Source organism: Tamandua tetradactyla, chromosome 12, assembly GCF_023851605.1.
Source record: "Tamandua tetradactyla isolate mTamTet1 chromosome 12, mTamTet1.pri, whole genome shotgun sequence".
In the NCBI taxonomy this organism is placed as follows: Eukaryota; Metazoa; Chordata; class Mammalia; order Pilosa; family Myrmecophagidae; genus Tamandua; species Tamandua tetradactyla.
The window spans coordinates 29,246,529-29,259,539 of record NC_135338.1 but is presented as its reverse complement, the minus strand read 5'-3'; the positions used below and the strand labels follow the sequence as shown (position 1 = coordinate 29,259,539).

The following is a 13,011-nucleotide window of genomic DNA, read 5'->3' as shown; positions in this document are numbered from 1 at the left end:
TTGTTGTTTTAATCAGCCCAAGCATTTGAAGGACCAAACCCATTCAGGATGCTGGAAGCCCAGGGTGGGGAGGGGTGTATGGGGGGAGTAGGGAAGAGAGTGTGGAAAAAGAAAGATTAGTCCATTAGATTGAGGGAGCGGCTGGCAGTATTTTCTTTTGTGCCTCTGTAACTGCTTGTGATCCCTCTTTATTGCTGATTTTCTGAGAAGCATGTAGGACATAAAGACCTTTAGCTCATGTCCTTTTACAATTTGTAATAATTCAGTAGCCGTTAGCAGGGGGCATGTAAAAAGGACTACAGAATGTGGCTTGAGGAACCTGCCAAAAGTCTCTCCCCTAAAATGCCCCCAAAATATCTTTGTGGTATCCAAAGTACCATGATCACAAATTGCTTTCTTTAGCTAAGGGAAGAGTTTGCGCTATCAGAGAATCTTCTTAAAAAAGCAAATACCTCTGAGACATAAAATGAAAGCCTATTGAGAGTTCCTCAGTGGAAGTAAATGTAGAACCACCTGAGGGTGGACAAAGCCCCCGTTGGAAACCATGAGGTATCCCAGCAACAAACAGGGCTCAGAACTAATTTGAGTGTTTTCTTTTCTACTGTTTGCCTAGACAGAGCTGACTGGGTGGAACTAAGTCAACGTTTTTCTAGTTGCTCTTCTGTCTTCAGTAGATTCCTCTTTCCACATTCTTCGTTTGGACTTGAATGGCAGGGGTGAGGAGAAAATCTTTCTTTCTTTTCTGCAGTCCTGTGTACAGAGCTCTGTGAACTCTGGGTGACTCAACATCTGGCCCAGAAGAGGTTGTTCTAGCTTGGGACTTTTGGAACCATTTGTGAAAATGGAGGCTTGGCCTTCACATATCCAAGGCATCAGCTAGCTGCTCAGTCAGGCAGAGCTCCTTGGCTTAGCTTATAGCACTTTATTCAATTAGCGTTTTTGCTCTTTCTCAGGAGTTTGGCTCCCACGAAGGTGTGCTTTTTGCTGGGATTGTTATGTGGGTGAGGGGCTGCCTCAGCTGCTTCCTGGGAAAGCCACGATGACTCCCACATTACAGAGTTTTGATGTGAGAACTTGGGAGATAGGGCCCAGAGCATAATCAATCCTAGCTTCTCCTTCCTGGGATGTGTTCACAGAGAACATCAGGGATGTGAACACGAGTGTGCCCTCTGACCTCACCAACTTGTTGGCCAATTCTCAATGAATGAAGGCAAGTTCCTGGATAAGGAAAAGTCTCTGTCCCCAAAGGACATTTTTCCTTCCTTTTAAAAAAAATTAATTTTTTTGAGGTATCGCTTATATACATAAGATGTATCCATTTCAAGTATACAATTAAATCAAGACATTCCTTTATTAAGAGCTGGGTAAAATAACATTGAAAATCTGCTATGCCCCTCCGCAACCTGTGGTCGGTGAGGAGTTACAGCCCTGGGGAACCCTGGCAGACAGGAAGCCCACACGGTCACTCCTCAGAAGGGTAAGCTGGGATCTCACAGCTCTTCTGGAATCAGGCAGCCTGGTTTCTAGTCATGGCTTAGTATTGTGACCTTGGGAAATTTCACAGCACTGTGTTTCAGTTTCCTCATTCGTAAAATGAAAACGGCAATAGCACCAACCTCATAAGGTTTTTGTGAAGATTAAAGAACATAATGCGAAATAGTTGGCCCAACGCTGAACCGATTGAGGTTTTAAGAAATGATGGCTCCTGTCATCAGTCATGGAGATGAATGATGGAACCCATAGGTGAGGGCAAGAGGATGACAGGAGGGCTTGATAGCCAGTGGTTTCCCTGTTGTTAATGCAGCCTCTCTGATTTCTTCTGTATTCTTTTCCTTGCCCAGTATTGATCCTCCAGAAGGTGGAGAATGGAGACCTGAGCAACAAGATTCTGAAGATCACTGATTTTGGTCTCGCTCGGGAATGGCACCGGACCACCAAGATGAGTGCGGCAGGGACGTACGCGTGGATGGCCCCTGAGGTGATTCGTGCCTCCATGTTTTCCAAGGGCAGCGATGTGTGGAGGTAAGGCATGGAGGAACAAGCACAGGGTTCTCAGGTCTTTTTTAGCTGTGCACCCATTTCACGATTTGAAGAATTTGAAGTCACAAAGGATCCCACGCCCAGATAGGTCTAAGTGACCTGACCTACTCAGATCAGTCTGTGCTAATAACCACATTGCCTGGGCACAGTTCCCAATGCTTTCACCTACAGAATTTCCTCCATTGCTGTGGAAAGTGTGACCTTTATACAGGCCTCTGTGGTTGCTTTCTGGGAAAGACCAGTGAATTCCAGGGCCATGTTTTTTCTCATCTCTGGCCAGTAGGATGGTGAGAGCATCCCAACACTCCTGGAGATCCTTACCAGGATTGGCCTGGCGTGCTTAGCAGCAGTACTAAGTTTTTAGTGGCTGTTACTGCTTTTAGCGACTTGGGAAAGGGATCAACTGAATATCCTTGCTGTAAGCTGTTGGGCAGATGACAATTCTTTTTGTCATTTGCTTGGTGAGCTAATTAATTTTCCTTTCTTGTTATCCAGTTAATCTTTTGGTCAAGGCTCTGTTTGTCTATTGGGCATTGATTTAGAAATGAGGAAAGACAGGTCCCAAGTATGCACCAAGGACTGTAGAATTACAGACTAGAAATGACTAATAGCCCCCCTAGTAAATGCAGCCAGAGGTCATGAGGACATGGATCTAAAAAATCTTGTCCCCACTGCTAGGACGAAAAGCTAAGTACAGAATATACATTCTCGTGGCTGTAGGACAGTCGCATTGCCTTGGCAAATAAAAGAAAGGTGTACAGATTACCAGTGAATTTCAGTCTATGAAGTTGATGCTTCCTGATGTTGCTTCTATGTGTGAGTATGTGTATAAATAAATTATATATAATATAATGTAATGTAAGTATGAGTAAATATATATGATATAAAACATGAATATTTATTTTAATAACAGCTTTATTGAGATATAATTCATAAGCCATAGAGTTTGCACTTTTAAAATGTACGTTTCAGTGGTTTTCGGTATATTCAAAAGGTTGTGCATCAATCTACCACTATCTGATACCAGAATATTTTTATCACCCAGAAAGAAACCCCATACATTTTAGCAGTCATTCCTCACTACCCCTTAGCCCCTGGCAATACCTAATCTACTTTCTGTCTATGAATATGCCTGTTCTGAACCTTTTACTTAGCATGTTTTTAAGGTTTATCCATGTTATAGTTTATATCAGAACTTCATTCCTTTTTATAGCTGAAGAGTAGATATTTCATTGCATGACTGTAACACCTTTTGTTTATCCATTCATCAGTTGATGGGACGTTTGGGTTATTTCCACTTTTGGCTATTATGAATAATGCTGCTGGGAACATCTTGTACAAGTTTTTGTGCAGACGTATGCTTTTAGCTCTCTTGGTGTTCTAGTTTGCTAACTGCCTGAATGTAATATACTGTTTGCATTAACAGCTTTTAAAAGGGGAAATTTATTAAGTTGCGGGTTTACAGTTCTAAGGCCATAGAAATACCCAAATTAAAGCAAGTCTATAAAAATGTCCAAAAATGTATCTAAGGGGATGCCTTGGTTCAAGAAGGCTGATGAAGTTCAGGTTTCTCTCTCAACTGGAAGGACACATGGCGAACATGGCAATGTCTACAAGCTTTCTCTCCAGGTTTCTTGCTTCATGAAGCTCCCCCAGGGGCCTTTCCTTCTTCATCTTTGAAGGCCTCTGGCTGCGTGGGCTCGCGTGTTTCTCATGGCTCTCAAGCTTTCTCCAAAATGTTTCCTCTTTTAAAGGATTCCAGTAAACTAATCAAGACTCACATGAAATGGGTGGAGTCACATTTCCCTCTAATCAAAGATTAGTACCCATGATTGGATGTACCATGTCTACAGCGAAATAGTCTAATCCAGTTTCCAATCTATAGTGCTGAATAGAGATTAAAAGAAAAGCTGCCTCTACAAGATGGATCAGGATTAAAACATGACTTTTCTAGGGTACATCATCCTTTCAAATCAGCACATTTGGGTGTATACTTCAGAGTAGAATTGGTGTGATATATTAACCGTATTTGACTTTTTGAGGAAATGCCAAACTGTTTTCCACAGTCGGTGTACCATTCTCATTTTACTTTCTTATCAGCAATGTTTAATGGTTCCAATTTCTCCACATCCTTGCCAACACTTGTTTTTGTCTGTCTTTTTGATTATAGCCATCCTAGTGGGTATGAAGTGGTGTCTCATTGTGGTTTTGATTCGAATTTCCTTAGAGACTGATAATGTTGAACATCTTTTCCTGTGCATATTGGCTGTGTATCTTTGAAGAAATGTCTATTTAGATCATTTGCCCATTTTTATTTTTTTTTGTCTTTTTTTACTGTTAAATTATAGTAGTTATTTTATATGTTCTGGATATAAGTCACTTATCAGATATGATTTGCAGACATTTTCTCTCATATATTGGCTGTCTTTTCACTTTCTTTCTACTCTTCTTTGACAAATTTTTAAAATTTGTTTAAAAAATTTTTTTTTATTGTATAGTATAACATACATACAAAGCAAAGAAATAAAAAAGCAATAGTTTTCAAAGCACTCTTCAAAAAATGGTTACAGGATGGATCTGAGTTTGTCATAGGCTACCATATGATCCTCTCATATTTTTCCTTCTAGCTGCTCCAGAATATAGGAGGCTAGAGGACTCAAATACTTTTTTATCACCACAATCGACTTTTTTTTTCTTCTTTTTTTGTGAACAATAACATATATACAAAAAGCTATCAATTTCCAAGAACAGCATCACAATTAGTTGTAGAACAAGTTTCAGACTTTGACACGGGTTGCGATTTCACAATTTTAGGTTATTCACTTCTAGCTGCTCTAAAATACTGGAGACTAAAAGAGATATCAATTGATATAATACAGCATCCATATTCATTTGTTAAGTCCTATCTGCTATATATAATTCCACCATCATCTTTGATCTTTCCATACCTCTCATTGGGGTAGTTTGGGTTATGGCAATTCTAAATTTTTGATATTGGAAGGGTCTTCCACTAATGCGGGTTAGGGAGATGAAACTATCTGATGTTCTGGAGAGGCTGGACTAGGTTTCAGTTCTTATCTGGACCAGAGACCCAGCTGGAGGTTGTAGGTTTCTGGCAAGTTACTCTAGTGCCTGGAACCCTTGTGGAATCTTAGAAATTGCCCCAGGTGTTCTTTACAATTGGCTGGAGTGGTCCTGATTGGGGGTTGGCAGGTTGTGATAGGTAGCAAGGTCTACCTGAAGCTTGCATAAGAACAACCCCCAGAGTAGCCTCTCGGCTCTATTTGAACTCTCTCTGCCTCTGATACTTTATTAATTACACTTCTTTTCTCCCTCTGGTCGGGATGGAATTGTTGATCCCATGGTGCCAGGTCTGGATTCATCTCTGCGAGTCCTCTCCCACGTTGCCAGGGAGACATTCACCCCTGGATGTCATGTCCCACATAGTGGGGAGGGCAATGATTTCACTTGCAGAGTTGGGCTTAGAGAGACTGAGGCCACATCTGCGCAACAGAAGAGGTGCTCCAGAAATAACTCTTAGGCATGCCTATAGGTAGTCTAAGCTTCTCCACTATCTACATAAGGTTCACAAGAGTGAGCTTCATGATTAAGGGCATGGCCTATTGATTTGGGTATCCCTAAAGTTTGACACAGTGTCAGGGGAGTCCCTGATGGTAAGGTTTAATAGTTCCATAGTCTTTCTCACCTCCCTCAGGGGACTTTGCCAATACTTTTTGATATTCTGGTTGATATACTCTAGGATTTTTCCATGTATTACCATAATCTACACAGGATTAAAGGACCTCTTTCTCATTCTGTGCTCCCTGTGTTTCAGTTGTTCAAAAGAGCTATACACATAGGTTGAAGTAGATTATTCACTACAGAAAATTTCAGTTCCAAATCAAATAAATCTTTCTTCCATTGGTCTCAAAGAGTATGTGTGGTTCTAATATATAGACACTGTCTTCCTTACCCCTACGTTCTGAATTACTTTAACCCCAACCTGTTCGGCTTCATTCTTATCTCTAAATATCAGTTTATATATATAAAACAGCCTCTCAAAATCCAGAAATAATAATCACCACTCCAGACTTAATGTGTCTTCTCTAAAAGCTTAAAATCTAGACCCCTGTTTTGAATCAGAAAAGTTTTTAATTTTGGTAAAACCCAATTTATCTGTTTCTTTGTTTGTGTTCTTGTTGTACAAGAAACCAATGTATGGCCATGAAGGTCATGAAGATTTACTCCTGTGTTTTCTTCTAAGAGTTTTATAGTTTTAACTCTTATTAATCCATTTTGAGTTAATTTTTGTATATGATGTGAGATGGGAGTACAACTTCATTCCTTAGCGTGTGGATTTCCAGTTGTTCCACCACCATTTCTTGAAGAGACTGTTCTTTCCCCATTGCATGAACTTGATGCCCTTGTGAAAGATCAATTGGCCAAAGATATGTGGTTTTATTTCTGGGCTGTCAATTCTATTCCATTGGTTTATATATCTATTATGCCAGTAACAAATTGTCTTGATTATTATAGCTTTGTAATAAGTTTTGAAATGAGGAAGTGTGAATTCTCCAACTTCGTCTTTTCTTTTCAAGATTGTCTTGGCTATTTTGGGTCCCTTGCATTTCTGTATGAATTTTAGGATCACTGCCAATTTCTGCAAAAATGGCAGCTGGGATTTTGATAAGGGTTGTGTTGAATCTGTAATCAATTTGGGGAATATTGCCATCTTAATTATGTCAAATCTTCTGGTCCAGGAACATTTACATTTATTTAAGCTGTTAATTTATTTCAGTGATGTTTTGTAGCTTTCTTATATTGACTCTTACTTTGCCACACGTTAATTACAGGGTGAAGTAGCTAACCTAAAGAAGAGAATTTTCTGTTTTAAAAAATATCTGACCTTATCTTGTTAGGTTGAGCCATATACTGATATTCAATAGCTTTTTATCTACAAAACCAGCAGTTTTATGTACTTCAACTTAATACTTTTATTGCTTAGCCATGTTCAAATGAAATTAGTTAATGTATTAATTAAGCTAAGTTGCTACTATAAGGAGACCCACATGTATGGTGCTTAAATTAGATAGAAGTATGTTTCCTTTTTCAAGAGTAGTCCAGTCAGTCTAGGCTGGCAGGGCAGTTCTGTCCCAAGCAATCATCTAGGAACCCAGGTTCTTTTAGGTTTTTTGCTCCATCACCCATCTTTCAGTGTGCATTGTACTTGTCTGAGTGGTTAGATCTGAATAGCTGTTACTTCTGTATTCCAGCCTGCACAGAAGGGGAACTAGAGCTTATCCATGGCATCTAGCTTGTCTTTAATTCAGATATGACACAGAAGGTGTACACATTTCCTCTGTACACACCCTATTGCCAGTAATTGCTTTTGTGGGCACACCTAGCTCCACGGCAGTTAGACAAATGATAGCCCTAGCTGGCCAACTCTTAGCTAAACTCAGCTAAAATTCTCACAGTAGAGGAAAGGGAGAATGTATTTGGGGGGACAATTAGCCATTTGCCACACTAAACTTTTGTTTACCCTTCTTTTTGGGAAATCATGATACCTCAGGAACATGGTTGTTTTCTACTTCCTATATTCTACTAGGCAAAACCTGGCCCTGGAATCCCTCAGGTTTTATTAGCACACACTCCAAGGGTTTCTGCTGCCTCGGTGATTTGGACTTATTTGCCTCAGGTATCCAAACACATGCTTAGAGGGGAAGAAGAGCCGAAATGCCTAATGTAGGGTCTTCTCATGGTGACAGAAATAATAGGCAAGGAAGGGCAAGGCCGTTGCAGGGTTGACTCTACTGTAGGAGGAACAGGGCAGGGCCTTTCCCTTTTCCTGAGTATCCTGGTTCCAAAGGCTAACCTCCAGTCTTTGCCTTTAAGCACAGATCCTGAGAGTAGCTTAAGGAGCCTCTGATGAGAAGCATTTAATGAAGTTATTCTAGTCTCTGAAGGGAATAGCTTGTAGGTAAACTCCAAGTCAACAGCTGTTGGGTGAAGTATCTTGGAAATTGTTACAGGGTCTGTAGTGAGTCTCTAATTTAGGATTATTCCCAGGGCTTAAGCCTCCTGACTCAGCTTGGTTGATGAATGTAGTTTGAAAGCATAATTTACCTTGCTGCCTTTAAGCTTTCTTAGCATCTACGCTGCAGGATTTCCTTCTTAGACACAATTTATTGAACCCACTAGATAGGCTTTTTAATCCCTCAGGGCTACTCAATCTGCATGGCTTTGAATGATCTCACATCTTTGCCAGAGGAAAAGTTGTGCCTATTCCTGTACAATATAGCAATACACATACACCTATAACAGTACCTACCCCCTACAGATGCTTAAGGGCTGAGCTCTATGTGAAATGCTGTAGCCCTTTTATGTCATTTCCCCCCCAATGGCCCCCCAAAGTTGTATAGTATTATTTACATTTTACAGAAGAGGGAACTGAGGCTCAGAAAGTTTGTCATGTGGTTGTGTTTACCCAGGTAATAGAGGTAAAGTTGTGATTGGGGCAAGATGTGCGTATCTTGAAAGTCTGGGTTTGGTGCATGGGGAAGGGAAAGGCCCCTATCTCTATTCTCTTGATTCTGTGCCTTGAGTAGCCTCTTCCAGGACAATCAGCCCACTATCCCTGGGACCCAGCAGGATGTCCCAGAGAGGGTCAAAGCATGCCTAAAAACTTGGGACAAAGCTGGTTCTCAATTTGATATGTCATTCCTTTATTCATTCATGAAATGTTACTGAGTGCTTACTCTGTGCTGGGTGCTGGGCTGAGTTGGAGTCCTCCACTGTCCCTTTCTCTCCTGAAACTCATCCAGGGCCTGAGTGCTGCAGGCCTGTCCCCTTGCCAGGTGCCCAGGGTCAGCTGAGTTTGTTTTCTTCCATCACAGTTCTCACAGCCTCCTCCACTTCCTGTGATGGAGGGTAAGATGATATCCTCAACCACATAAACTTCCCAATGTACTTGTATTGGGAACTGCCTAGAAAAGAGTAATTGCTGAAATTTTTCCCTTTGGTTGTACTGTTTGGGTATAGCCAAAGGACTCATCCCTCAATGCCTTCCTGCCTGTTGTATGTGGGATGATGTGGAGGCCTTTTATTAATAATTTTAACTTTAAAAAATTAGATTAGTAGAACATTGTTCAGAATAGGAAAAAAAAAGAGAGAGAGAAAATATGGATAAACAAAATCACCTAAACCCATGTCTAAAGATAACCTATATTGATATTTTGGTATGATTTCTCCTCCTGTTCACAGGGTCATTCACCTATTAAAATGGGATCATTTTGGTTTGTAAGCTGCTTTTAAAAGTATTACAGCACAGACATATTCCCATGTTAATAAGCAGGCTATGTTTATTGTATCAATAAACAGTTGTATTAATACAATGATTTAATTATATTATTGTATTAATAATACAATGAATATATTAATGTAGTCATATGTTATTAAATATATCATCATTTTGAATGAGGGTTCTGTTAACAAGTATAATTGTATGTTACTTTACAACTTGTGAAAGTGCTTTCCTATCATTAGTTTGATTGATTTTACCAAAGTAAAACCACAGTCAGTATAGTTCCTAGAGTATGTGTTAGCAAGTATTAGAGGTTCCCCAGTCTACTCCTTTCAAAAGTGACCCTTCCCTTTCAGAATGAAGGCCCCCGAGTTGATAGTCATAGGGACAGAGCAGGTTAATTAAAAAAAAAAAGTTCTGGTTCAGCACAAATGTGGAATTGCTGTGCCTTTGGCCATGAAGGGTTGTAATCTATTGGAATGCTTTTTCTTACTTTGAAAAAATAAAATATTCCCTCCTCCCCCACCTCTGACCCTACCAAATGGTTGAAGGGATTACTGAACCTCTGGGGGCGGTTAATTATTTTTTTTTTTAGCTCCTTTGGGTGGTTAATAATTGACAGAAGTGCACATTCCCCAAGGGGTTGGGGTTAAGCAGGGAGCACTCCTGGGAAATTACTGGTTGCACTGAGGGAGCCCATGGTTCTGTGCTGGGGGTTGGACTCAGAGGCAGTGATTTTGCTGAGTTTGTCCTTCCAGGCAGCTTTTAAATGGTCTCGCAAGGATCTGTTGACCTTCTCAACTGTGGGTGGGGGTGGCGGTGGGCAATATGTTGATTTCTACTTCCCATCTATCTCTGGGGCTTAGATCCGTTTAACTTCTGTTTCTCCAGTTTCCTTCTTGGATTGTTTTCATACCAAAGGAATACCAGGTCTTCGTTTATACCCCCACCTTCTTTTTTAAAAATATTTTCACTGGGACATCTTCATACACATACAGTCTATGCAAGGTACACGATCAGTAGTCCACAACATCATCCCATAGGTGTGCACTCACCACCTCCACTGCCTCCAGGACATTTGCATGGCTCCAAAAAAAGAAACATGAAGAAAAACACATATATCCCATACCCCCCATTAATCTCCCTCACCAACCACCAACCAGTATTTCAATCCACCTAATCTTCCCTACCTCCCATCTCCCCACCCCCGTTATTCACCTACCCCTTGTCCCCACTTTCCCACTCATCTGTCCATACCCTGGACAAGAGGGAACACCAGACACAAGGCTTCCACAATTGCCCAGACACACTGCAAAAGCTGCACAGTTTTACAATCGTCTTCAGGAATCAAGGCCACTGGAACACAGCTCAGCAGCTCCAGGCACCTCCCTCCATCCACTCCAACACACCACAAACCAAAAAGGGACGTCCTTACAATGCACAAGAACAACTCCCAGGATAACTCTTTGCCTCCACTTGAAATCTCCCAGCCACCAAAACTTTACTTTGTCTCATCTCTCTCCTCCCTTCCCTGACCAAGAAGTCCTCTCAATTCCATGATGCCAGGTCCCAGCCCATCCCCAGGAGTCACATCCCACACAGCGGGGAGGGCAGTGAACTCACCTGCTGGGCTGGCCTAGAGAGAGAGAGAGGCCACACCCCAGCAACAAAAAAGGTTCTCTGGGGGTGACTCCCAGGCACAATTATAAGTAGACTTAGCCTGTCCTCAGCAGGAATAAGTTCCATAGAGGTGAACCCCAAGATTGAGGGCTCAGCCTGCCAAATTGTTTGTCCCTACTGCCTGTGAGAATATCAGAAACTCCCTAGATGGGAAAGTTTGACATCTCCTTTCTCCCCAGTCCCCCAAGAGGACCCCACAAACACTTCTCCACTCTGTCCGTGTTACTCTGTATAACCCCTGCCTTCTGTTATAAAAATAAAGAGGAATATTGGCAGAGGGAAACTGAAGATTGATCACCCCCTGAAGGGCAGAGCCTCTTCTCTGAATGCTCATATCCCTCAACAGTGCTGTACCTAAACCTCAAGACATACTTATTTCAGACCCTTTCCAAGGGGAAACGGGCAGTGTTTGCCAGTCATAGATGGTCATTACTATTATTTATTCCTTGTAACTGCTCTATGAGGGAGGCATTGCTGCCTTTGTTTTAGGGATAAGGACACAGGTTTAGAGAGGTTAAGTTGCTTTTTCAAGGTCATCAACCAGTAAACAGTAAAGTTGGCATTTGACTCAGTCTGTCTGAATCTTTCTTGGATGCATACCCCCTCTAGAGCAGCACTTCTCACATTTCTCTTAGCTGGATACAGAAAAAAGAAACAAGCCAGATAGAGCAGAGCTTCCCTTAGTGAAGGGGGTTGGGGGGAGGGGGAGAGTAGACTTCCTGGCTCCTCTTCTTCCAGGCTGCCTGAGACATCTGCATGGGATGCAAGGCATCGTGGGCTCACGTGTGGAGGCTATCACAGAAGGGATGCTGGAACACAACCAGGACACATGTTTGAATCTTTGAAACACTCGACCATTAGAACTCAGATACGCCCCGTCTTTGCCTACATGGAAGAAGGGAGTTCCCTGGGAACTTTGGTTTTTATTCCCCAGGGAGGAGAGCATTAGCCGAAGAAAGGCAAATATGGGTGAGAGTCGGCCTCACTTGGAATATGGTCAGCAGTGCTGAGGGCTTTTAGAGGTCACTTGGTAGAAGCTGCACAGCATGACCATGTCTGGATAAGTCACATTAAGGGCTGGCAGGAAGTGTCAGAGTCAGCATATGATTCTTGCTGGTGTTTGGGGCTTACACTAGGGCACCAGGGCAGGCTGCAGGACCATCTGGCCATGCATTCATTCTCTTACCCATCCACTCACTCACCATATGAAGTCCTGCTCTGTACCAGAGACTGTACTAGGCCCTGGAATGTTCCCTACCATTTAGGAGCCCATACACTGGGAAGTACACTAGCTACAACACATGAGAGCCCCTAGCAAAGGTTCAGTAATACCTGGGGATATCGAGGAAGGCTTCTTAAAGGGTCCAGCATGGTTCCTGTCAGCTTCAGATTAAAATCCAACTACTTGTCTTGTTGCAAGACCTGCAACCATCTACCAGACTTTTTTTTTTTCTGTTAAGATACAGAGAGAAAATTAGAGCTTTGGGGGAACTTACTGGGCAAAGCCATCATCCAAAGAAATGGGCCAGGCCACTCCGAGGGTCTGTCTTCATCTCTGGTGCATTAGTTGGCATACTGCTCTGCTTTGGCTGTGCCAGACTACATAGGGTTCTTTGAGGACTAGTCCATTCTCTTGATCACTTGCCTTTCTTCATACCAACCCTTCTCTCTGGGGCACGGGCCCTTCCTCCTTCACTTAGCTAATTTCACCTTAGCAGTTAAGGTTTGGTTCAAGGGCCATCTCCTGCTCTTAGTCTAGATTGGTTTAGGTGACCCTCCTTTGAGTCTTCAGTATCTCTATCATGACTCATCACTCTCTATTCCAATGGTCTTTTCTGTCCCTCTCACTAATTTCTTTGTGCATAAGGACTGTATGTTTTTTATCCTGTATTCCAGTGCCGGACATCAAACTTGAGGCATAGTAAATATTTGATAGATATTTTGGTTGAGTGAATGAATGAATGAACGAACAGTGGGACATTTGAGTT

At 41.9% G+C, this 13,011-nt stretch overlaps 1 protein-coding gene across 1 annotated transcript in view; it reads left to right on the top strand.

The window, feature by feature from the left end:
• The window catches only part of MAP3K9 (mitogen-activated protein kinase kinase kinase 9), a 102,863-nt gene that overhangs the window by 64,229 nt on the left and 25,623 nt on the right, over window positions 1-13,011 (top strand). Inside the window, exon 3 of the mRNA XM_077122883.1 lies at window positions 1,842-2,022. Within this exon, the coding sequence (XP_076978998.1) occupies window positions 1,842-2,022 (181 nt within the window). The remainder of the gene's footprint in view (window positions 1-1,841; window positions 2,023-13,011) is intronic.